This window comes from Peromyscus leucopus, chromosome 20, assembly GCF_004664715.2.
Source record: "Peromyscus leucopus breed LL Stock chromosome 20, UCI_PerLeu_2.1, whole genome shotgun sequence".
NCBI lineage: Eukaryota > Metazoa > Chordata > Mammalia > Rodentia > Cricetidae > Peromyscus > Peromyscus leucopus.
Window position 1 is genome coordinate 44,886,661 of NC_051080.1, and position 24,583 is coordinate 44,911,243.

At 45.9% G+C, this 24,583-nt stretch overlaps 1 protein-coding gene across 3 annotated transcripts in view; it reads left to right on the forward strand.

Annotated features, from left to right (window-relative positions):
• Grhl2 (grainyhead like transcription factor 2) overlaps positions 1-24,583 on the forward strand; it is a 136,607-nt gene that overhangs the window by 50,042 nt on the left and 61,982 nt on the right. For all 3 annotated transcript variants that reach the window (XM_037197732.1, XM_028857200.2, XM_037197733.1), the window contains exons 4-7: positions 1,987-2,380; positions 10,428-10,483; positions 11,982-12,138; positions 15,378-15,489. In XM_037197732.1, the coding sequence (XP_037053627.1) occupies positions 1,987-2,380; positions 10,428-10,483; positions 11,982-12,138; positions 15,378-15,489 (719 nt within the window). The remainder of the gene's footprint in view (positions 1-1,986; positions 2,381-10,427; positions 10,484-11,981; positions 12,139-15,377; positions 15,490-24,583) is intronic.

A 24,583-nucleotide genomic window follows, 5' to 3' on the forward strand; every position in this document is an offset into this window, starting at 1 on the left:
TCTGAAAAAAAAAATCGCCAACTCTTGCCTGGTAGGTAAGCGCAGAGACTATTTCATCTCCTTTATGGAGAGAAACTGAGAGCTTGATTCTTGGAAAACCAATTTTATTCAAACGTTAATTTTTTTTCTCAACACAATATGCCAGCCAGTTAACCTCAGATAGAACATACTGGATAAAAGTAACTCAAATTCACAATGAACAAAGACAAGGCTCAATAAAAACTTGGACTTTCTCTTCTCTGTTCAAGAGAACCATTCACAAATGCTCCTTCCCAAGCTTAGCTGAGCAGCAGGCCTTTCTTAGCAAGATCACATTTAATATCTACAGGAATCTCACATTCTTCTTTATTCCTGATCTCTACCCAAATTCTTTAATATAAATGAAAGTATTTCATTATATTCTGCCCAAAGTTAACTTTCTAAACTGCTTTCTTTCTCCATACCACAGTGGTGGTCAATGATCCCATTGTACTTCAGCATTTCCTTAAACCCCTCAAGTAATTAAATGCTGGGATATCCATGGACTGTTATTTCTTAGCTGATGAAAATATTATAATGATAGTTTCTTATTTTGTTTCATAAGTAGTGAAAAATATCCTTCCTGTCAACCCTTCAAATTACCATGGCTGTATCTTTCCTCTGGTTGAGACAAGGTTTCACTTGATAGCCCAGGTTGACCTGGAACTCAATAAGTAGCCCAGGCTGGCTTCAAACTTGAGTAGTCCTCCCTTAGCCTCCCAGTTGCTGGTATTGCAAGCTTGAGCTGCCACAGGGATCTCCATTGAGAGTGTCATCCATACACAGAGCAGAGGATGGAGCAAGGAGCCCCGCCCCCATCCCACCGGGCAGGCAGCACACCAATCCATCCCACAGGGCAGCGCACCAATGACAGGCTTTGCGTTTGTCCTGTTATCCACCATGTTCTCCTCAAACCCCGTCAAATCCCACCGTCAAATCATTTCACCTTTACTCTGATTTGTATCTCTAAAAACTAGGAATATATATATATATATATATATATATATATATATATATATATATATTTGTTTTTTTAAATTTTTTTTTTTTGAGACAGGGTTTCTCTGTGTAGCTTTGCATCTTTCCTGGAACTCACTCTGTAGCCCAGGCTGACCTTGAACTCACAGAGATCCACCAGGCTCTGCCAGTGCTGGGATTAAAGGAGTGCACCACCACCGCCTGGCAGAACATTTTATTATAAAGAAATAAGTAAAGTTTATTAGAAACAAAATCTTGGCAACTATATTAGCAATATTAAATATTGCCAAATTCACAGTTAAAGTCACTGCCTCAAAAGTCACAAAACTTCATACTTATAATTTTGATTATTCAAGTTAAGGTCCAAATAATATCATATAATATCTATCTATTGTGTGTTTCACTGTGTAACCCTCGCTGGCCTGGACCGTGCTATGTAGACCAGGCTGGCCTGGAACTTCCACCTGCCTCTGCCTCCTGAATACTGGTATTAACGGCGTGTGCCATCATGCAGGGCTGCTAGTTAGGGTTTTAAAAGCTGCTTTTACTCTAGACGGCTCCTTCCACCCTTCTCCCTCTTGTGCTTGCTTCCGCCATGATGATAAATTTCCCTTGTCAGTAAGGGAACATGCCTTGGTGTGCCTTATCGCCTGTTCTGATGTTCAGTCTCCCACCTCTGATTCTGCAGAGCTGAAAGTTAGATGTCAAGGCATGATAAGACTTACGGCCACCTTTACACCCCCCCCCCCCCAAAGTGGGCTGTGTGTTTTATAGAAGGTTGAGACCTCACTCTGTGCCACCCAGGGCCACACATACATAGCGGTCTTAGTTCTAATGACACAAAGATCCACGACATCCCATTGCCAAGTTTCTATCAGCCCTTCTTCCCCTCACGATTTAGCAGGATGGCTACCCGCCACGATTGCTGTATCAGGGTTTTAAAGTGGAGATGCATTCTAATTCTGTCACGTCCCGGGTCTGAACACACAGAAACTGTCTCGGCACCAGTGAAGCCCAGAGCACTTTGAGCGGAGGCGAGAACCGAGTGCAGGTCCTGAAGACTGTCCCAGTGAACCTCTGCCTCAGCCAAGACCACGTGGAGAATTCGAAGCGCGAGCAGTACAGCGTGTCCATCACCGAGAGCCCGGCCGTGATCCCGGTGTCGGGCATCACCGTGGTGAAAGCCGAGGACTTCACGCCCGTGTTCATGGCGCCCCCGGTGCACTATCCCCGCGCGGACGGCGAGGAGCAGCGCGTGGTCATCTTTGAGCAGACTCAGTACGACCTGCCCTCTATAGCCAGCCACAGCTCCTATCTCAAGGACGACCAGCGCAGCACCCCGGACAGCACCTACGGCGAGGGCTTCAAAGACGGGGCCTCAGAGGTGAGTCCCCGACACGGCACTCCCCGTCGTCCGTCCAGGGCATTAAACTGAGAGTGTATCTACTCCTGTTATTTTTAATGCGTTTGCTGGTAATTTGGGTTTTTTAAATATGTGAAGGTATATTACTGTCTTGTCTCTTCGGTTATGTTTTCTTTTGGTTTAAGTCTTAAATATTTCTGAGGGGTTAGGAGAAATTTAGGTGGAGTTCCAGTTAACTGCTTTGCAGTTATTATCTTCATCTCTTTGATACTTTCCAAATGGTAGCTGCTAAAAATGTTGCATGCCCCGTTGTTATTTTTAAACAATTTGCAGAAAGCTTTGTAGCTTTTTGTCAGACTGAATACCCCAGGAGGTTGCATTGTCAATCCAGTGTGTTTATGTGTGTGTGCTTTGTAACAAATAGAGAGATCATAGTCTTCTCAGGCTCATCCTCACAGCGCAACTGTTTTTGTTTATCTATATGTTTAGATTCACAAGTTCTAATTGCATAAATGTAGAATTTTAGTAACTATATACAATTGGGTAGTCAACGTCAGAACCACAATCTAGAAAGTTCTTACCTTAAAATGGACCTCTCTGACCTTGAAGTATTCTTTCTCTTGGCAATCACTAATCAGCCTGTCACTGTAGCGTGCCTTCCTTTAAAAATTTCATGTAAGTTGAATACAATATATTCTTTTATATTGTCTTCTTTCATTTAGCATATTTTTTGGATTTATTTATTTTTGTTTATATGCAAACAGTTTGTGTTTTTAAATCGATGATTCCGAGGTGAGTGTATGTCACAGTTTGCTTACCAATCCATTAGTTGGTTGGTATTTGGTTGCTTCCAGTTGGGGGTTATCATGATTGATGTTTTGCTGAACAGACAGGTGTATGTTTTAGCAGGTATAGTCTTTCATTTCTTGTGGCTGCCTAGGGCTGGAATCAACTGCTGGATTATGAGGTGTATGTGTGCTTTATCAGGCACATAGAGAAAGTATAGCATTTATGAGTTATTTTTATTCTAATCAGTGATGTAAGAGTATTCCTGTTCTCCATACCACATGCCAACATGACTGACTAGTCTGCCTAACTTCAGCTGTTTTAGTGATAATTCGGTGGTGGCCATTCTGTTTTCAACCTGCATGTCTATGTCTCATGAATCCGAGTCTTCTCTCATGTAATTGTTTGCCTTTCCTTTTATCTTATGTGGAGTGTCTGTTCAAGTCCTTGGCAGTTTCTTTTATTAAGTTATAAAGAGATTCTTTAGGTAAGGGGAATGGATATAAGCTTTTATCATCTATGTGCTTTTAAACTCCGAGTCTTTGTATCTTTACGTAATCAGATCAATTTATCTTGTTAAATTTGTCTTATAGTTTATGCTTTTAAATGTTAAGATATCTTTTTCTAACCAATGTCTTAACAATGTCTATGTGCATATATGTGTGTCTAAACCAACATATCAACAATTTTCTTGTGTGTGTTTCTGGATAGCTGGTACTTTTCCTCCTTATATGTAGGTTTCTGCTCCACTTAAAAAATAATTTTATAGTTTTTTTCTAAATGTATTTATTTTCTATCTTTTGGAGAGAGGGTCTATGTAGCCCTGGTTGTCCTGGAACTCGATATGTAGACCAGACTGTCCTCAAACTTGCAGAGATATTCACCTATCTCTGCCTCTCAAGCGCTGGGACTAAAAGCTGGGACAATGCACCTGGCTCTGAATTTGCATTTATCACTATCATCATCATCATCATCATCATCATCATCATCATCAGGTTTTCTGAGACAGGGTTTCTCTGTGTAACTCTGGCTATCCTGGAACTCGTTCTGTAGACCAGGCTGGCTTTAAACCCAGAGATTTGCCTGCTTTGGCCTCCCGAGTGCTGGGATTAAAGGCGTGCGCCACCTCTGCCTGGCCTAATTATTTTATTTTTGGTGTGTGTTTATTGTGTGTGCACAGGCAGATGGAGGTCAGAGGACAACTTTCGAGTTACTTTTTCCTTCTACCATGTGGATCTTGGAGACTGAACTCAGCTTGTCAGACCCCACCTCTGAGCCATCTCTGGCCCATCTGAGACATGGTGTTAAGCAAGGCTGGGGGTCCCATGTGTATTCTGATGCCTAGTTGTTCCAGCGCCATTTATTAATTTTGAAAAGATATTCCTGTGTCCACTTTCTTGCCATGGACTCTTAGGGTGTCCATGGAGGATATTGTTGGGGGCCACCTCTCCGGTTCTTGACCCAGACTGCAGCGAGCATGTGTTTTGTCATGGGGGAGCATTCCCCGATGACGAGTGAATGGCATGGGCGTTTCCAGGCCTATAAAGTGGGGTGTGGAGGGACTGCTGCTTTCCTCAAGAGAGGCAAGGACACTGGCGCCATGCCAAGTGCCCTCCTCTGGCTTCCTGTTCAGTGCCATTGGGACAGAGCACCGAAGAGCCGTGAGCCACCTCTGATGACGGCTGTTTCATGGCAGGAGGGTGAAAGGCTCCACACACACACACACACACACACACACACACACACACACACACGTGGTAGGTGACAAATTAGCCTTCACGACAGCCCCACCCTTGCAGTAACGAACTCTCGCTCAGTACTGGAGGCCGGGTTATATGACCCATCTCCTAATACTCCTGTGCCGGAGATCAAGTTCTTACACAGGAATTTGAAGGGACACAGTCACACCACAGCAGCAGCAGCCTTCTAAGTGACAACCATTTCATGATTGTCGCCTGTGTTTTATTAGTGAGGAGGACTGGTCATTGTAGCCAGCAGGCAAACTGTTACTCACCGGTCTCCTCGGAGAAGAGTGTCACTTTAAGATTCTTATTAATTCTATTGCATAAGATAATGACCCACCCAGTGTTTGTTTAAAATCTGAATGTTCCTTATCTATCCCAGTAGATATGGCTTATCTTTCAGGTAGGACCAGAGGCACAACAGGTTGGCCAGCAGCCGTCACTCAAAGGGACACTAGCAACCCGGCCATGGCTTCCACCGGGTGCTTAAAGTGCCTGTCACATTCTGTGAACTCGGGGTGACCACAGTCAGAACTAAGCAATTCTCTACCCCGAGGGACTATCAGGTTTCCTTGAATTTGGTAGTTTTACAACCAGACTTAACGACCTTGTAATAAAAAGGGGGAAACTATCTGCCAGTCAGCTTATGTGACATCACTTAAGATCAACACCAACCTTTTGCAGTCTGATACTGTTGAATACTTGACTTGCCCCCAAGGACTCCGGGGTGCTGTTAGAGAACAGCAAATAGCTGATGCCTCACTCAGTCCCTTGGGAAGTCCGTGATTTTTCGTGTGTGGATTGCCATTGGTGCAGAGATATATATGTAAGTCACAGAAGAGTGTGTGGATGTGGACCAGGGAGCTGTCACACTATTGGGGGGACATGCTATCAGATATGTGTGTGGTATAGATAAAGAAAGTTGTGAAGGAAGCTTGTACTTGGGGCTTTTTTGGATCCTTGAGTTAGTAAACTCGCTGGATGTGAAAGGAAAGTCCTGCTCACTCGTCAGCTCTTCTTTCTGTCTCGGAAAATCAGGGTTTGCTTTGCAGACATTTTTCCACTGAGGTGATGTGACTTGAATGACCTATGAGTCTATGATCTGTGACAAAAATCATAGATCTATGAATCTGTGATCGTTGGCCTTCTCCTTGCCAGGTGGTTGTAAGCATGAGTGTGAAGTCATTCACCAGGAAAATTTGATTAAGGAAAATTTGTCTAAAGACTAGTATTTCTGTCCAGCAAACCCCAGAATGTCTGAGACTCTGGCTGAGTTGACAACATTCACTGACAAATGAGAGAGTGGGGGAAGGGAGCAGTGTGGGTTGGATCTCATGTAATGTAAACCTGGGGACCTCTGTACCCATTGTTCTGGAGGTGCATGATTCCGACATGGCCGGCCGGCCAAGGGTGTCTTTGCTACAGTTACTCAGGAACTGCTGCTCGCTTTGGTGGCTGCCATTGTGAACGTGTTGTTGGGGGAGGATGGTGCCTCCGTGTCAGCCTTGTCCGTGTCACACTGGAGACATCGCTGCTGTGGGTAGCAGTCAGGAAGGGGTATGGGTTCTCCTTGGTTGTGACACACCCTCGTGGAACACAGGTGCTCTAGTACCGTTTGTAATGGGGATTGAACTTGGCCCTGCACATGGTGAGCGAGTGAGCTACCGTCAAGGGACAGACATCCTAGCCTTGGATTTTTTATTCATGAGTGTGATGAATGCTCTCCCCTACTAGACTAAAAACATTCATGAAAATGGGACCTACTCTGGTCTTGTTTATATAGTACTTATCACATGTGGTTTATCAGCTGCTGTGAAGAGATTTTTCAGCATAATTGGGCAGAGGATTGAAAGAATGATAAAGCTGAAATCAGTGTTGAGTGAGGAAAGACTCAGCTTTGATTGGCTGTATCACATTTCCCCACAGGTAAAGAATTCTTGTCTACTTGTGGTATGTTCTTAGCAGATGTCTTCTCTGTGCTTCTCTCCTCAAGAACAAAACTAAAATGCTCATACTTATTTTAAATATGCTGGTGTGTAAGGATCTAATTAATATATGTTATCACACCTGTTAATTGAAAATACATCTTTTTCATAGAATGTGTTCTAACCTTGGTCCCCCCCTCATCTCCCAGATTCTCCCCACCTCCCCATCCATTCAACTCCATGATTTTTCTCTCTTTAGAAAGCAAGTGGACAAATAAACAAAGCAGAACAGAAAAAAGCATATAAACAGGGAAAAAAATCCAAAGAAAAAGCAGAAGAGAGTGCATGCACACACACACACACACACACACACACACACACACCCACACACCATAAAAACATCAAATGGAAACCATAATATATAAGCAAAGGGCCAGTATGGTGAAAAAAATGCCCAGACAAAGTGTTATGAAGCAGACAATCTCCCCTAATAACCTTGTTTGTTTTGAGTTGGCCAGAGACCGCCCTTACGTGTAGTTTGTACACACAGTATCATACCTTCTTTACTGAGTCCAAGTGAATAAGAACTCTGTAGATGTTTTGCATGACATTGTGTCTTTTTTTTTTTTTTATCACACTGTAAGTAATACTAAAAGGTTTGCATGGAGTGGAGGACCCTGACAGCTGTGGTCAGAAAGCCCTAATGAAGCATCTGGTTCTAATTCTTTTTTTTTTTTTTTTTTTGTTGTTGTTGTTTTGGGGGATTGGGTTTTTTTTTTTTTTTTTTTTTTTTTTTTTTTTTTTTTTTTGGAGACAGAATTTCTCTGTGTAGCTTTGGAGCCTGTCCTGGAACTTGCTTTGTAGATCAGGCTAGCTGGTCTCGAACTCACAGAGATCCGCTTGCCTTTGCCTTTCAAGTGCTGGGATTAAAGGCGTGTACCATTACCCCCCAGCTAATTGTGATGTTTTCTAATCTACTTAGTTTTTTAAAAAAGATTATAAAAATAACATAATAGAATTAAAGAAAAACTAACATTGAAGAAAGACAATCACACACTTGGCATCCACTATTTATTTATTTTTTATTTATTTATTTATTTATTTATTTATTTATTTATTTATTTATTGTTGCACATATACTTTTATGAACTGGAGCAGAATTCTGGTTTTGGCCTGCACTTATTGACAGTGTTTGAGAGAATAAGTTCTCACAGTATCATATGTTCTCTCACCACCTGGGAGAGTAGAATCACGGGCTTCCAGTGTGTTCCGAGTCCCGTTCCATCCTCAGGATGCCAAGCTTGGTGGTGTGGAGAGATTCACACAGGCCATGCTCTAACGCTGACTCCGCAGGGTTGCTGGGATTGGTGCAGAGGCCTTGAACACAGACCTTGGAAATCATCCTTCCTATCTAATGCCGTTTCCTCAAATGCCTTTGAAAGCATCATGGAACCCTCCTACTTCAAAATTTCCTAATTCTTAACCATAGACCAGCTCAGCCGAACAGAACTTTTGTTAACAATGAACATGTCCTTTTGTGCCTTCCAATGGGATGAGTTGATAGCCAGATTTAACGACTTAGTGGCTAGCTGGCTGAGTAAGCGAGCAGCCAAGTCTTTGTTAACTTAGGCTTGCATAGCATATGGCTAGCGGCTACTGCGGCAGACTGTGAGGATCTAGACCACGAGGTCCTTCCTTCTTAATTTGTCCATGGCTGGCTGTGTCCTTGGCTCTATGGATGCTCCACGTTTGTATCCCTTGCCTTTCTCTCCTTGACTCAGGGTGGCCCCCCTTTTACCTGAATTACTACTTTCTCAGCTCCCTTTGTCAGCCAAAGCCCACAGATGATGGAATCTCCACAGACTTTCTGTTTCTTCCTGACAATACCCACTCTCTCTACGCGCTTCTTCTAGGAAACATGAACGAATGAGTGATTCAGCACGGACTTCATGCTCAGTTGTTTGCTGTATTTTAGTTTACTTTGTTGTTGCTTTTTATGTAAATTTATTCCTCTCAACCATTTTTTTTTTTGAGGCCAAGATGGTATCTTTTATAATTTCTATGTTTCTTCTGGCGCCAAGCAGATGGTGAAGCTCTAGAAAATTCTCACTGAAGGGTTGACTGATTGCCAAAGAAACACAAACCAATGCATTTGATTCTCCGTCACAATGACTCAGTCAACCAACGTTTGTGCAGTACACACGGGTTCATGTGGGCGGTTAAACTTTGAGGGAAGACCGTCTTCTTGGGTCTGAGGAATACGACTAGATAAGAAGAATTGTAAACATGTCAATAGAAACTGCAGAGTAAGAACATGCTAAATTCTGGACATGGTGGGTGGGGTTGTGAAGATCATCTGGCAACCTTGAAGCACTGGACAAAGAATGGAGATGCAAGGAAGGAGGGGTTCCAGAGACGGAGATAACTCAGAGTCAGAGAGGAAGGCACGCATGTGTGGACAACGTGTATGCAGGCCCTTTCAAAATATTATATTTGCTTTATAGGTCAGGAGTTTGTGTGTGTGTGTTCTTGTGTGTGAGCATGGGCCATGGCACGTGGGGAGGTCGGAGGAAAACTTAACGATGTCAGTCTTCCCCTTTCCCTACGTGGGTCCTGGGTATCAAACTCGGGTTCTCGGGTTTGGGGACAGGAGCCTTCGCATGCTGAGCTGTCTCACTCAGCCTGGCATTAAAAACTGAAACTGTCCAAAGGGAGCAACAGACACACACACCAGGCCCCAGGCTGCTGTTTGTGCAACACTAACCTGTAGTGGGTAGCTGTTCTATGACCTTGAAGCACCGCCCTCGAGATGTAGCAGGTAACTGCCCTACCTGCCTATGACCTTGAAGTATCTGCCCCTGGGGCGTGGCTGGGGCTACCCTTAAGACCTGAGGTGCACACACTTTGGCCGATCTCCTCTCTCCCTCGTGGGTTTGGATGCTGAGATGGACGAGGCAGCAGAGCAGTGTAGGACCCTGTGATAAATCTCCAGTGCTGTAGTGAAGTTTCCTCCCTAATAAGTTCCTTTACCCTTTAAGCAGACTCCATGGACTTCTCGCATTACTAACCTTAGAGCCTCCTCCCCAAATCTACTCTAAAAACATCTGCTAAGAGAGGTATAGTCAATATGTTACTATTTACTAGGACTTAATACACATACAAAATGTCCATGCTCTACCCATCATGCTTGAGCTGGAACTCACTCTCTTAAGCAGGCTGGCCTCCCACAGCTTATGAGCAGCATTTAACAGAGAATACCACACAATTCTATGTAAGTGTCAGGTAAATGAGCTACATTTGCTCCTTGGTGGCCCTACTCTAGAACTGGGCTTCTAACCCCACACTAGTGTGCCTTTCGCTGAGTCATTTTGTCTCTGCAGTTGGTCTTCCATTAACTTTGAATTTGTAACATTTGGAATGAAGCGTTAGAGACAATATAAAATTGAAGACATGGTTTATATGTTTGAAGACACATTTTCCCCTCCCCAGGAGATGATGAAATGGGAACAGGAAATGGTTACCACTATATTATTATTTACATTTGGTTTTTCTTTTTTTAATGTTCATATGCATTCTCAGCCTATTGGTTTTAATTCTACAATTTAAAATTTTCAGAAATTTCGGAGTGCTTCTGTTGGTGCTGAAGAGTACATGTATGACCAGACAACAAGGTAGGTCACCAGAGGAGGCATGTAGCCGATAGCCTTTTACATTTTTGATTCTATTATTTTATGTGTAAGGTGTTTTGTCTGCATATATGTCTGTGTACCACATGTGTACCTGGTTCCGGTAGAGCCAGAAGGAAGTGTCCTGGAACTGGAGCTATGGATGGTTGTGAGCTGTCATGTGAGTGCTGGGAACCAAACCTGGGTCCTCTGGAAGAGTAGTGCCCCTAACCACTGAACCATCTCTCCAGCTCCAACCTCAGATTTTTATCAAATGAAAAGATTTAAAAAAAAATCTTAAGTGATATAAATAAAACATTTCAAAGTATCTAACAGAGAAAGCAGAGTTCATCCCAATCCTGTAAGTGAGGTCATGTTTGAGTGAACTTTTCTCCAAACCTTTTGGAGACTGAGGGGTGAGTTCAGACTGAAGATCTGAACCCAGTGGAGAGGGACCAGTGATTCACAAAGTGCAGAGTTTATTAATGGTCCCCTTCTGAGGTTTATCCCACAGTGTAACCAAAACAAATTAAATAAAAAAAGATATGGTTCATACCTATTATATTAATTTTAAGCAATCGATACAGTCTTCAGAATTAGGAAAAGTCAATGTTTTTGTTTTATAGATTATATCTTAAAAATATCAGAGAAACTATGCGAGCAAAGACCTGCAGCTCTTCCTGCAATGAGCTAGAAACATTAAACATTAAACATGTAAACAAACATCAGATACTCTTGTCCCAGTAAAACCTTATTTGCGAAAGTAAACCAATTGTCGCAAGCCGTCCCCTGTAAGCCCCTGATTTGGAGTGGCCTCACCATGAATCCTTCTGCAGGTTTTAAAACCTGCCCATGCCTGTGATACCAGTGGCTTAGAGGTTTGAGGTAGATCTGGTCACAACCAAATTCCAGGGAAGCCTAAGCCGCAGCAAGACCTGTTCTCAAAACGAAACATGAAAGGGCCGAGCACGTAGCTCAGTGATAGGACCCTGGCCTGGAACGGGTCACATTGTAGCTTTAATTCCCTTTACTGCAAAACGAACAAACAAAAGGAGAGGAAAACAGCCCCGTTAGGGAGGGAATTCGATGCTTAGTAGTGAATGTTTGAATTATTTTGAATTTTCGTATTTTGAAATATTTTTAAGTAAGTTGTAGTAGATGCAAAGAAAACTGGGCAGATACATAAAATGAAGAGAAGCAGTAACGTTTGACTTGTTCTTAAGCTGAATGACCCAAGGTCTGCCCTTGGTTCTTGGGCATGAGTGTGCCCAGCACATCCTGGACTTTCTCCCCACTTAGACCATCTGGTTTATGAGCCACGGTTAAAAATGCTGTGTATGTTGTGCATCCCTGACCCTTGGTCTGCACTCATTTCTGCTGCTATATTCTGCATTTTCTCTGTATAGTCACCATTTGTTAGTATTCATATAAAATACTGTTGACGTGAAACTTCTCTGGTTGGAATGCTCGAGGGAGCTGGCTGCTCTTTCTTCTTTCTTTGCAGTGGAACATTTCAGTACACCCTGGAAGCCACCAAATCTCTCCGTCAGAAGCAGGGGGAGGGCCCCATGACCTACCTCAACAAAGGACAGTTCTATGCCATAACACTCAGTGAGACCGGAGACAACAAATGCTTCCGACACCCCATCAGCAAAGTCAGGGTACGGACCGCACTTCTCAAAATAAAAGTACGGGGTGACTGGACGGGTGGAATCGCTCCCTCACATCCTTGTGGAATGGCATGGGAAAAAATTCCAAAATAAATAACTCAGACAGTTTGGTGCAAGAGAACCTATTGGCTCCCAGTTTATCATTTTAATCAGTAACTGATAAACCCCAGCGGAGCAACTTGGTTGAACATGCTTTTTCACTGTATCCAAGGAATTCTTCTGACCTCACTCACGCCTGGTAGGCTATGTGGTTGTTTTCAGTTGATCTGTAAATCAGGATGTGTTTGCGGGTGCAGGGTGGCTGAGAGTATTTCCTGCCTCGCCCTGGACCATTACAAGCCTTACAAAGCCTTCTGCAGCTCCCAGCGCACCCAGGATTCACAAGGTGAGGTCCGATCCCCACCTGCAGCTGCTTGGAGGGATTTCAGGTCATGAATATCAATCTCATCTGTGGGAAATTACACTGGAGCCCCTCACTGTCTGTTTTGGGAGCCTGCCAGTGCCTGGCATGTCTACCTCTCCCAACAGGGAGGGGGCAGCTCACTCATCTCTTCTTGAAAGGACAGTTACTGCAGACTTTAGAAAGGACTTTCCTGGTTTGTTGCAGAATAGATTTTTCCCAGTTTCCTATAAACTGCTTCGTGCTGCTGAGCGGACTGTGTTCTGTCCGTAGCTGAGTCCTCCTAAGCTTTTCAGCTTGAGAAGAAGGGAACCATAGCATGTCTAGAGCACAATGACCCCACCATGTGTCTGCCAGGCTCCTATGCACGGTGAGCCCATGGGAGGTCAGAAGGTTCCAGGACACTGTCCATTGTGGGCAACATTAACATGCTCCAACCCTGTGGCCAGAACCAGGATGGGGGCCCGCTGTGTCAACAGGTCACACAGTGACAGTGTCTTCCTCGTGTGAGGAACTGTGCTAGGCACTGCATATCCAATAACTTACTGGAACTAACCACGGCTTTTTTTAATAGTAATAATAACACCCCTTTTACTATTGTAATAGTGCACCTACGAAAACCTGGCTTTCAGAAGCTATGAAGTGGCAGCAGCTAAGATGGGCGGGGCCCCTGGCCCAGGTGCCAGCTTCCTGACTCTTCTAAGCATTGGGCTGGGCTTGTCTAGTCCTAGTCTGTGTGAGCTCTGGGCTCCCTCCCCAGCACCGCCAAGGAAACCAACCTACAACCAGAAACTGCTCTGGAGAGCTTCCTGAAGGTTTGAAAAGCAGAGAAATCTCTCCCAGGGGTCTCCATTCCAGACAGGGATGTCTGGGAAGAATACCTGGGATGCATTTGTATTTCTTTTAAGAAATCTTAAATCCCAGGTTAAGAGTTTAATCATGTGTGCCTGAGTTCCACACAGTACCATGTGAACACTCTGAAAAGGTGGCAGCCATTTAAGGATGAGACAGCAGCTTGAATTTCCCCACCGGTTCTACTTTGTTGGGATCGTGGAAGTCCTTTAATATGAAAATTTTGTGCTGGGTATGATGATGCACACCTTTAATCCCAGCACTGAGGAGGCAGAAGCAGGAGGATCTCTGTGAGTTTGAGATCAGGCTGGTCTATAAAGCAAGTTCCAGGACAGCCAGGGAGACATAAAGAAACCATGTCTCAAAAACAAATCAAAACAAAAACAAAAACAAAAACAAACACACAAACAACCCCCCCCCCAAAAAAAAAACCTCAAAACCAAATCAAACCAAAAAAAATTGGTTGATATCGAAGTTTTATCTCCTTTTGTTCCATTTTGGCTGAAAATATGATCTGAACTAGGTGTGGTATCTCTTACCTATAATTCCATCATTCTGGAGGCTGAGACAGGGGCATTGGCACCTGCATTTCATAAATGACAGTGAATATATATAAATTAATTTAATGGGGGCTATTTGTAATTCAGAACTGAAGTGAGGTTTGTGAAAAAGAGTTAGTTTCTCTAGCTCATGTAAAGAAGAGCCACGTTTTCTTGAAGTGTATAGCTGCCCTTGTACTTTGGGGTTATAAATTAATGGAGGTTTTAAATCTCAGTTTATCAATGAGTTTGTCTCCTATTGATGTAACCAACCGTCTTATTAAATAAGAAACACAGAAATAATGCAAAAGAGAAAGCCGAGAGGTCAGAGCTCAGAGCTAAAATCTCACCCTTCCGCCTGCGGTGTCCCAGCTTCCCGAATGAGGGCTCTATTTCCTGTCTGTTCGTCTATTTAAAGTATTTTGTTCTGCCTTCTCATTGGTTGTAAACCCAAACACGTGACTGCCTCGTCACTGTCTGAATGTACAGCCCCCTAGGTCTTAAAGGCATATGTCTCCAATGCTGGCTATATCCCTGAACACACAGAGATCTATGGGATTAAAGGCGTGTGTCACCATCGCCACACTCTTGCTATGGCTCTAATAGCTCTGACCCCCGGGCAACTTTATTTATTAACATACAATCAAAATCACATTTCAGTACAATTAGATTACCACCACAGTCTCCTACCTTTTCTGTATTTCCTGTGTGACTCTCTCTTTACCTGCTCTACTCTGGCCTGAGGCACTTCCATAGGAGAGAGATGGATGCCTGCTTCTTTACAAATGGCACTGATTCCATTTCAGACAGAAGGTTTCAGACGTATTTACGGCCAGTGCAGACCAAACACCTTTGGTGTTCTTGCTAACCACACAAACAAACCAACTTGTCAGGTTACTTCATCTGATTGTTTATGGTGATGCAGTAAGAACTGATACAGGATTCTGTGTCTCTGTGCTGTTTCTGGTTTGTGAGTGTGTGTGTGAGTGTGTGTGCACATGCGTGCACAAGTGGCTGCTCAGAGGCTAACTTGTGGGAGTTGGTTCTCTCCTTCCACCCTGTGGGTCTCTGAGGTCTCACTCAGGTTGTCAGGCTTGGTAATGAACACCTCAACTCACTGAGGCATCTCCTTGCACTATTCTCTGGACATTTTTTTTCTTCTTTTCTTTTTGAGGCAGGCTTTCTCTGTGTAGCCCTGGCTGCCCTAGAACTCAGTCTGTAGACCAGTCTGGCCTCAGACTTAGAAATCTGCTTGCCTCTGCCTCCCAAGTTCTGGGATTAAAGGCCAGGGCCCCCACCATGCCTGGCTCTTCATACTTTCCGTAAACAATAAAAGGTACATTCTAGAAACACACCCATGGTAGAGCTGCCAGACGTGGGGCCTGTGTGAGGCAGTGGGATGCTGAACAGAGGGTAATGGCTGCTGCTCTCTCCTGCAGAGTGTGGTGATGGTGGTCTTCAGTGAAGACAAAAACCGAGACGAACAGCTGAAATACTGGAAATACTGGCATTCCCGGCAACACACGGCCAAGCAGAGGGTCCTCGACATCGGTAAGTTGCTTGACTCTCTAGGCTCTGGCAAGCTGGCAGGCTGCCAGTCAGAGTCCAGTACAGTGACCGCAACAGGGGCTTGTGTAGCCCTTGCCATGCCAGGCGCTGGATTGTGCATGTTACCTGTGATAAAAACACACTTAGCGTACAGATCAGGCTGAACATCAGTCAGGCTGAGCAGAGAACAAGGCATTTCCATTCCATCAGCTCCAACTTACATAACAACAGCAATGCATTTGCAACAACCATGCCAGATTCTAAAACATTTCCAGCCCTGTGTTTGAGCCAAACAGATCGGATAAACCCTTGTCCCCTCTACATAATAAAACTCAGGCCCATGATCATCAAGAGCCCTCGAGAAGGGGGGATGGGGGTGTCATGTGACTCTATAGTGACCTATTATCTGCAGCTTTGTCCCAGGTCCTTTTCATTCCCGTATATACCTACTGCAGAGTAAGTGGTCAGGGAAAGATCTGAGAGACCTTGCCTGCCAGTCAAGAAGAAACGAGTGCTGAGTTTCTTGTATACTCCCCAATGCAGTATCTGCTCTCTGGAGACTAAGGAGGCACCGGACAGCACCATCTACCCAGGATCCAAACAGAAGGCAGACACCATGCCAAGTAGTCAGGTAGTTCCTTGCCAAGGTTGGAAAGGATGGTGTATTGGGAGGCAATCCAGATGGTATCTGAGGCGCTGGAGAATCAGAGGGGAAGCCACCCAGTGGGAGCTGGGACCACAGAGGAAGCAGTTTTCCACTGGGAGGTGGAACCCCAGAGAGCAGCTGCCAGCCACGAGCTCAGTGCCACCCGGGAGAAGTGCCCAGGCTTTCCTGCTTCTGAGCTACCTCCCCGGGCTTCTCACGGGTAGATTGAACCCAAGGCCAGGGGGCACAGGCCCCGAGAGGTAGAATTTGTGGAGATCAGCTTCCTAGACCCAGAGAGGAGTAGGAGGAACCGGGGAGCATATTTTAAAATTACCAGAAATTTCTTGAAACTATAGATAGTAATAGATGGGTTTAGCAGCATTATTCACAGGAAAAAATACCTTTTCTTATATTTATGGTCATAACTCCTTCTTTAGACTAAGGCTGTGGTCCCAGTGAATGTAGGCAGAAGGCAGATTTTTCACTGGGCATCATAAAGTATTAAGCCAGTAAAAAGACACTTGCTTTCATTTCTGATACAACACAACACGGGCTTTTGTAGATATTCTCCTCGTGGCACCCGTGGTAACTCCCTGGACCAATGGCAGAGACTAGCCAGTGACGAGGTTAGAGAGTCACCAGAGGACATTTGGAAACTAATTTAATAGACCCTGTAAAGGGTTAAGCTACTCCTTTTCCGGCTTTCCCTCAGCTCCCCACACAGAGGGCTTGGGCAGACCGAGGGGGACACACAGGGGACTGAGGCAGGGAGAAGGGTCTACTGTGTGAGATGAGTTCCCCTCCAATCAGTACAAGTTCTGGGATAAGAACTGTCTTCCTAATCCAATCCAGTGCTCAGAAACCCCGAGACCGGCACAAAGGACTGGGGGGACTTGCCCTAACCTGTTCTATACCGCCTCTGTAGAGCAGAGGAGCAATTTTATTTTATTTGAAAAGTTAGTCTTATAATTATTGCCCAAGAAAATGAGAGAAGCAATTAAGTAGAAATATGGGCTCAGTTCAAATAAGACAAGTAATAAAGGCCTCTTGCTGGCATGTCTGGCGCTTCAGCTCGAACACCGTTTCAGGGTTAAGTGTTTAGGGATGGCAGTAATTTCCCGCCTCTCTAGCCCTTCAGATAAATCTCTTCTTTATCACCTCCCATTCGCCTCCAGCCTTTTCTCCCCCAGAGAGCCCCCAAGCATGTGTGAATGCAGAGTGCGTGTACATGCAGATGTGCACTTGCACACTCACACGAGTGCACTTGCACACACACACACACACACACACACACACACACACACATGCAAACACATACACACACACTTCATCTCTGAGCTGAGTTTTTTCAAGAAGCTTTATGGGAGACTGGGCTGCTTGCTTCCAGCCTAAGACCAAAGCATAAAATCGGCTTTTTCTCCTATGATTTCAGAACTTAATCCCCCTCGACTCTAACTTCAGCCTGAAAATTGCTCAGGGAGAAACTATGTAACTGAAGGTTAAAGCCAAGATTCAAAAAAGCCACATTCCCTGGCTGGAGATGGCCCAGTGGCTAAGCCTTTTGCTAACCTCTGCTCTTGCGGAGGACCCAGGTTCAATTCCCAGCACCCACATGATTGCTCACAAGCATTTGTAAATCCAGTTCCAGATCCAATGCCTTTTATGTCCTCCCTGGGCACCAGGCATGGACATGGTGCACATGAATCCATGCAGGCAAAACACTCAGAAAGTAAGATAAATAAGTCTAACAATAACACAAAGACAATTCCCAAATTTCCACCAGTGTCTGCGGTTATTAAGGTCATGTGAGCCCTCCAGGCAGTGGGTGACCTTCAAGCTGGAATAAGAAACTCAGGAAGGCCTCTTTCACTGGTTCATTGTGTGCGCGCATGGATGTGCCACAGCGTCCATGTGAAAGTCAGGACACTCATGGGAAGTGGCTCTTTTCACCATATGGTTTTCTGGAATTGATCTCACGTCCTCAGGCTTGGAAGCATCTTTTACTGGCCATCTTGTTGACCTACGCCTAAGTTCTTTTTTTAATACAGGGTCTCGCTCTGTAGCTCTGGCTAACCTGGAACTCACCTGTAGACCAGGTTGGCCTCAGTTTTATTTTTTTATTTTATTTTATTTTTTTTATTTTTTTATTTTTTTTGGTTTTTCGAGACAGGGTTTCTCTGTGTAGCTTTGCGCCTTTCCTGGGACTCACTTGGTAGTCCAGGCTGGCCTTGAACTCACAGAGATCCACCTGGCTCTGCCTCCCGAGTGCTGGGATTAAAGGCGTGCGCCACCACCGCCTGGCTGGCCTCAGTTTTAAAGGATGTGCCTGCCTCAATTGCTGGGATTAAAGGCGTGTGCTACCATGCCCAGCAGTCTAGAGGTGGGCATTATAGGACTCACAGGCTCTAAATTATGCCTGCCACAGTTTTGAGTATGGGCATGAGTGTGTTTTCACCTCACTTTGTAAGTTGCTAAGGTGTGACGAGCTCCCATCCGTGTTCACTCCATTTTCACTCCTATCCCTTCCAGAGGTCAAATTCCATAGACCCCGCCCCTACTACCGTAGACCTTCTCCTCCCCCCACAGACCTTCCCCCCCACAGACCTTCCCCCCACAGACCTTCCCCCCACAGACCTTCCCCCCACAGACCTTCCCCCCACAGACCTTCCCCCTCCACAGACCTTCCCCCAACAGACCTTCCCCTTCCACAGACCTTCCCTACCACAGACCTTCCCCACCACACGACCTCCCCCACCACAGACCTCCCCCCCCCCCCGACAGACTTCCCCTCTCCACAGACCTTCCCTCTACCACAGACCTTCCCCCCACAGACCTTCCCCCACCACAGACCTTCCCCTCTCCGAAGGCCTCCCCGCCCCAGACCTTCCTCTCCACCAAGCCTTTGATCTACCCATCATGCCCTTGTACTCATGCTCTGGGACATTTGCCAGCTCTTGGATTCTGTTACAGCAGGAGGGTTTTTTACCTCTCTTTACACACGCTTATTTCTTTGAGGTCACCCCTTCATCTCCCATGCCTCATCCTTTGTGCTGGCAAGGAGCTGTTGCTCAGAGCAACCCCAGGAGTCCGCTGTTGGGTTCCATGAAAAAGAAAGGAACCCAAGCCCTACAGAGGGAAGGAGGCTGCCAGCTGGGCCTGTGTTCCCAGAGTTGGCAGTTCTCAGCTGAGCTGTCTCTTCATCAGCTGTCCCCACGCCCACCCAGGGTGCCCACACTCCATCTCCATCAAACTTGTCCCCAAGTCTCCTGCTGCTTAGTGGCACATGTTTGTATGTCTTTCTGTTTTCTCTTTCTAGATGGCAAACCCCATTTGAGAGCAGGGTCAGTTTTGTTCCTCTGCTCTGTGCACAGTGAGTGCAGAGATAAACACTGAATGAACGCACGAGCAGGTGTGTGTGTGTGTGTGTGTGTGTGTGTGTGTGTGTGTGTGTGTGTGAAGTTCTCAGGCTGGCGGAGGGTTGGTTTAAAAAATCCATCCTCGGGATGCAAAACAAACAAACAAACAAACAGGTAGGTAGGTAGATAGACAGAGAGAGAGAGAGAGAGAGAGAGAGAGAGAGAGAGAGAGAGAGAGAGAGATTCACCCTCAAAACCATCATTGTGTTGCCTGAAAGCTGAGCTGTGAGATGGCGGGGTGGGAACTCCATCCCAGCCCACACTTGGCGAGTGTGGGTGGGTGGAACCCCACGTGGGGCTGCTCGCCCGCTCGCCCGCTCTGCGGTTTCTTTGCTGTATCTCAGCGCCTGGCTGGCTCTTGGCTCTGGTCACATGCTCATACTGTCACTCTGAGGGCCGTTCTGCTGCCTGACTGGGGCTGTTGTGTAGGCCGGAGTATCTGAAAGCCGGCCGCTTGTGTGGGTCCTACGCATTGGTTCATGCTGCTTGGGGTGGGACGAGAAGTGTTAACCATGAGCTCCAACTCATGAAGTCAAACAAACAAGCACACAAAGTTCTCCAAGCCACACAAGCTCTTTCCCGTGAGCGCCTTGAGCAATGGCAACTCTTCCCGGCTGTAAATGAGTTTACGTCCTGCTGCTCAAGAAGGACTCCGTGTCAACTGTGCCTCCCACACGGAAAAGGCATTTAAATGATATGTGACTGTCTTTGAGTTTAAAGGCCTCATTATAGTCAGGCATTGAGTCAGTGATGAGCCCACATTTTTTTCCACACCAACTTGAAGAAATACATGCATACAGTCATTCAGCTGATATTTATTGAGCACCTTCTGTAGGCCAGGCCTTTTTCAGGAAAGGGCCTTATCCTCACATTGCCAGTACCTAGAAGCAAGGAGCTGAACAACTGAAATGTCCAAAGGATAGTTTCTGAGGGTGGATATTTCTGAAGGAGGTCAAGGCTGTGTGCGTTAAAAAGGAACTGAAAGACTCTGCAAGCCAGGAAACGGCACCTGCCTAGACACAATGGTCAAGATTAAAAAATGAGAATGGAAAACTATTTTAGAGACCTGTTAAGGAAGACAGGAGAGCTAGGAAGTGGGGGCGCACGCGTTTAATCCCAGCACTCGGGAGACAGAGGCAGCTGGGTCTCTGAGTGAGGCCAGCCTTGTCTACAAAGTGAGTTCCAGGACAGCCAGGTCTGTCACACAGAAAAGGCAGGAGAGACTCAAGCTCTTTCATGTATCCTAGTGTGTGTGTGTGTGTGTGTGTGTGTGTGTGTGTGTGTGTGAGAGAGAGAGAGAGAGAGAGAGATGTGTGTGTGTGTGTGTGTGTGTGTGTGTGTGTGTGTGAGAGAGAGAGAGAGAGAGAGAGAGTTGATGGAATCAATGCAGGAAGCAGGAAAAGTGGGGCATACAGAGCAAATTCGGTTGTGGCAAGATTTGCTTTTTGAAGGAAATTGATGGTAATGTGAGAGTGATAGATCCATGACCCACCAGTGGAACCTGCCGATCTCCCGTTTTAAAGGGCCCCTGGGTCAGCTGTTTCCGTATAGCACACACTGAGGCCTAATGGAAGCTGTCTGAGCTGGAGAGGGTGCACAGGGGTCCATGGGCCTGCAAGGCCCCAGTACCCGAAGCCCACTGGCTCTGGCCACCTAAGACCTGTTTGGCCACCCCGGAGCTTTGTTGAGCGTTGGTGGCCAGACCTGGAGCTGTGTAGAGCAGCGAGGATGCTCTTCGGTCCGTTCACCACCGCCGTCCCCAGTGTCTTCACGGGGGGAGGAGCATCAGAGTGAGACGGTGGAGGGACTAAACTTGGAGTCCCTTCCTTCCGCTTTGACGTTGTCTTGTCTCTCCACATCGTTTTTGCAGAGATATGGGGTGTGCTCGTGTGTGCACGTGTGTGCGTGTGTGTGTCACGCGCTTACACACACTCAGGCGCATACACACGCCCATGCACTCTTTATATATGCTTACCTGTTTTTAGCTAATCTGTGAACAAAATGGATTTGGTGTGTCCAGGATACACCAGAGAGGGATCATGGAAACTCTCCCTACATATCACCATTTTTCCAAGTGGTCCTGTGAGATTGGCAGGTCAGCCCTTCAAAATGCATGTGAGTAGAGACAGTAGAGAATGTCTGGAAATAAGAGGCAAATATAGTGTTGGGACACATGGTCTTTCTCCATAGCTTGCTGAAGTACTTAACTTTGGGGGTTTTGGATAAGCAGATCGGACATCTGTCAGGGATTGTAATGGGAGAGTGAATTCCGGGCCAGCTTGTGGGGAAGGGACACAGTGCGAAAGGGACCGGCAATTTGGAAAAAGGAAAAAATGCCATCCATCCCCCATGAGTGATGGAGTGGGGAGGAAGGAGAAGAGGGCCGTGAAAGGACCACACAGCATTACCAGCTGGTGGTGGCTGCCCCCTCTCCCAGGGGTGGTGGCCGTAAGGTCCTGGGGGAGTGGAGGTGGGCCAGGGACTGAGTTCCGACTGGTGTCTGCACACTAGGGCAGCTGTCCACTCTAGAGCAGGTTGGCAGACCTCCCGGACTCACTTGCCTAAGAAAGCCACTACTTTTTCATAAGTGTGATCCATGGAGAAATGCCGGAAATAGACCACAAGTCCAAAAGTGAAGTGGACTTATGAAGTCTACTCAGCCTTGAGTGGGCATTTTTCTCTTACCTTTCAAACAGGGAGAGTAAACGAGATGATAGTCTGCAACTCGTTAGCACCCTAAGAATAGACCCACTGCCAGCTTGTAACACAGGCATACAGCATTTCTCCCGGACACAGTCCTGGATTCTCTCACTGTGTTATAGCTCAGATGGTCCAAAATAATGCACATCACAATGTTTAGCATATTCCCAGGGTGGGAAGCAGGTTTTGATGTCCAAGGAAGCACCAGTACTTTGCAGTGCCAATGGACAACATTTTATAGGTAGTTAAGCTAACTTATGTTGTTATTCAATCTCGGACTTTAATATTGGCTTGGAGTTCTTTCCTGCTTCAGGATTTATTAGGTATAGTGTTAATAGAAATCCTGTAATTATACATTTGATTTTTGGTTATTAGCATGCCATTATAGGATTTGTGAGCGTGTGTGTCCCAATAAATTTCTGTCTTAAGAGTCAATTTAAAATTGTGTCCCATTGTAATAGTTTCATGTGAAGGAAGATGTTTGTTTGAAAACTCAGTTGCAACGACATGAAAACATTCCTGTAAGTTTAATTTTGTCTGAGGATCAATGAAGTCTTCCAGAAGATTCTTGAGCCCAGAGTCCTGATGCCCATTGTGAATTCTTCGGGTTGGAGCTTCTGTGCCAGACTCAGGAAAAGAAGAATTGTTTTCAAATTAAATCTTCTTTTCCCGCAGAGTTTGCTGGAGGAGCCTGGCTCTGCTGTGTGGATATACCTCCTTACAGTTTTATAAGAAGTCCCAGGCTGGCTACTCCGATAGGTAGAAAATGAGGAAAGGCAATTGGTGTCCAGCCGGTCAGCGAAGGTGGATTTGTGGTCCAGGGAGGAGATGAGGCCCCTAAGGAGATCTAGCCACTGGCCACTCCTCCACTCAGCTTAGCTCAGGGCTGCTCCAGTGTCGGAATAGTCAGACTCCCCTTCTCCTGCCGTGGGGAAAGTGTACGGCTTCTCTCCTTAGCAACCAGTCATGTAAGTTCATCTTAGGACATTGTTTAGTTGCTTCCATACTTCGAAACGAACTTAAAAATTAAACTTAATTTCAAAATAAAACAAAACCCTGAGATCCCCCCCCCCCCCAGCTTTGACAACAGTCTGGAAGCCCGCAAGAGGCTCTGAGGCCGAGCCAGAGAGCAAGCCTGTTGTTTCCTCTTCAGAACCAGCTGTGAGGGGGCGAGTGGGGTGCAGGCCAGGAACCTTCCAGATCCTCCTGTGATTTTGCCACATGCAGGGTAAGACAGGCTCTCCTTCGGAGGGCGGTGCTGAAGCCGTGGTTACTGGAAATTCCTTTTCATCTTCAGCTTTGGTTGGGAAATATTTATGTGATAAAAGCATCATCAGGTGTGAAAGTTAGGTATTTAAAAAATCGTAAAATGCAAGTGCTCTTTAAAGCTTAATATTTGTTCAGACAGACAATAATTTTTGGTAATAGTAGACCGACTTGGGTTTCTGTTTATTGTATGCATGTCTCAATTTGGATTTCAGCCACTCATTCTGTCTGGGTCAACACCCCCGGGGAGACTCATTTTCTTCCTGATATGAGTGGCCCTGGGCTCCCCAGTTCCCTCTGGGAAGGGGGTCAAGCTACATGTGCTGAGCACCAGAGGTTGGGGCTCACCCCAAACTCCAGCCCTTGACTCCTCTCTTCCTTGTCTCTAGATTTCACCTCAGATCCTGATCTATTCACGTCTCAATCCAGCGTGATGTCTTCTCTGAAATTCCGTGCTCTGTCTGTGGGGATATTTTCACCTTTTCTGCCTCCCCCCCCCCTTATTCTCAACTTCCTTGTTCTTCGGGGCTCTTCTTGCAGTGGCGCACCCTCCCCCCACCTGCAGGACATAGCTCACTTAAGACCCAGGCCGACCCCCTGCACGAGTCTACCCGAGTGTCACAGTAGAGTAGGCAGCCCCCCTCCCCCGCCAATCAGGATTCATGGCGTTGCTGTATTCACTTGGCTGGCAGTGCCCTTCTGTCCTTCCACCCGACGACCCGGTTATTTGAACAAACAGTTCCTTTAGAACCTTTACTTACCCAGCGCCTGGTACAGATATTGTGTGTTGAGTAGCTGAACAAATGCTCTGGGCACTCTCGAGTGTCTGGGGCAGTTGTGGTAAGCACACATGCTCTTGTCCAGTTAACAGGGAAGCATGCTTGGGTGGACTCAACTCTGTGTGAACTCATTTGGGTGTCATTTTTCTGTGTGTGTGGAGAGAGAGATACAGAGAGAGGTAGAGACAGAGAGACAGAGAGAAGGAACATGTGCAAGCTGCAGGGTCAGCTTGGCTGTCAGTCTTCAGGGGGTGACCACCTTGTGTTTTGGAGACAGCATTGCTCATTGT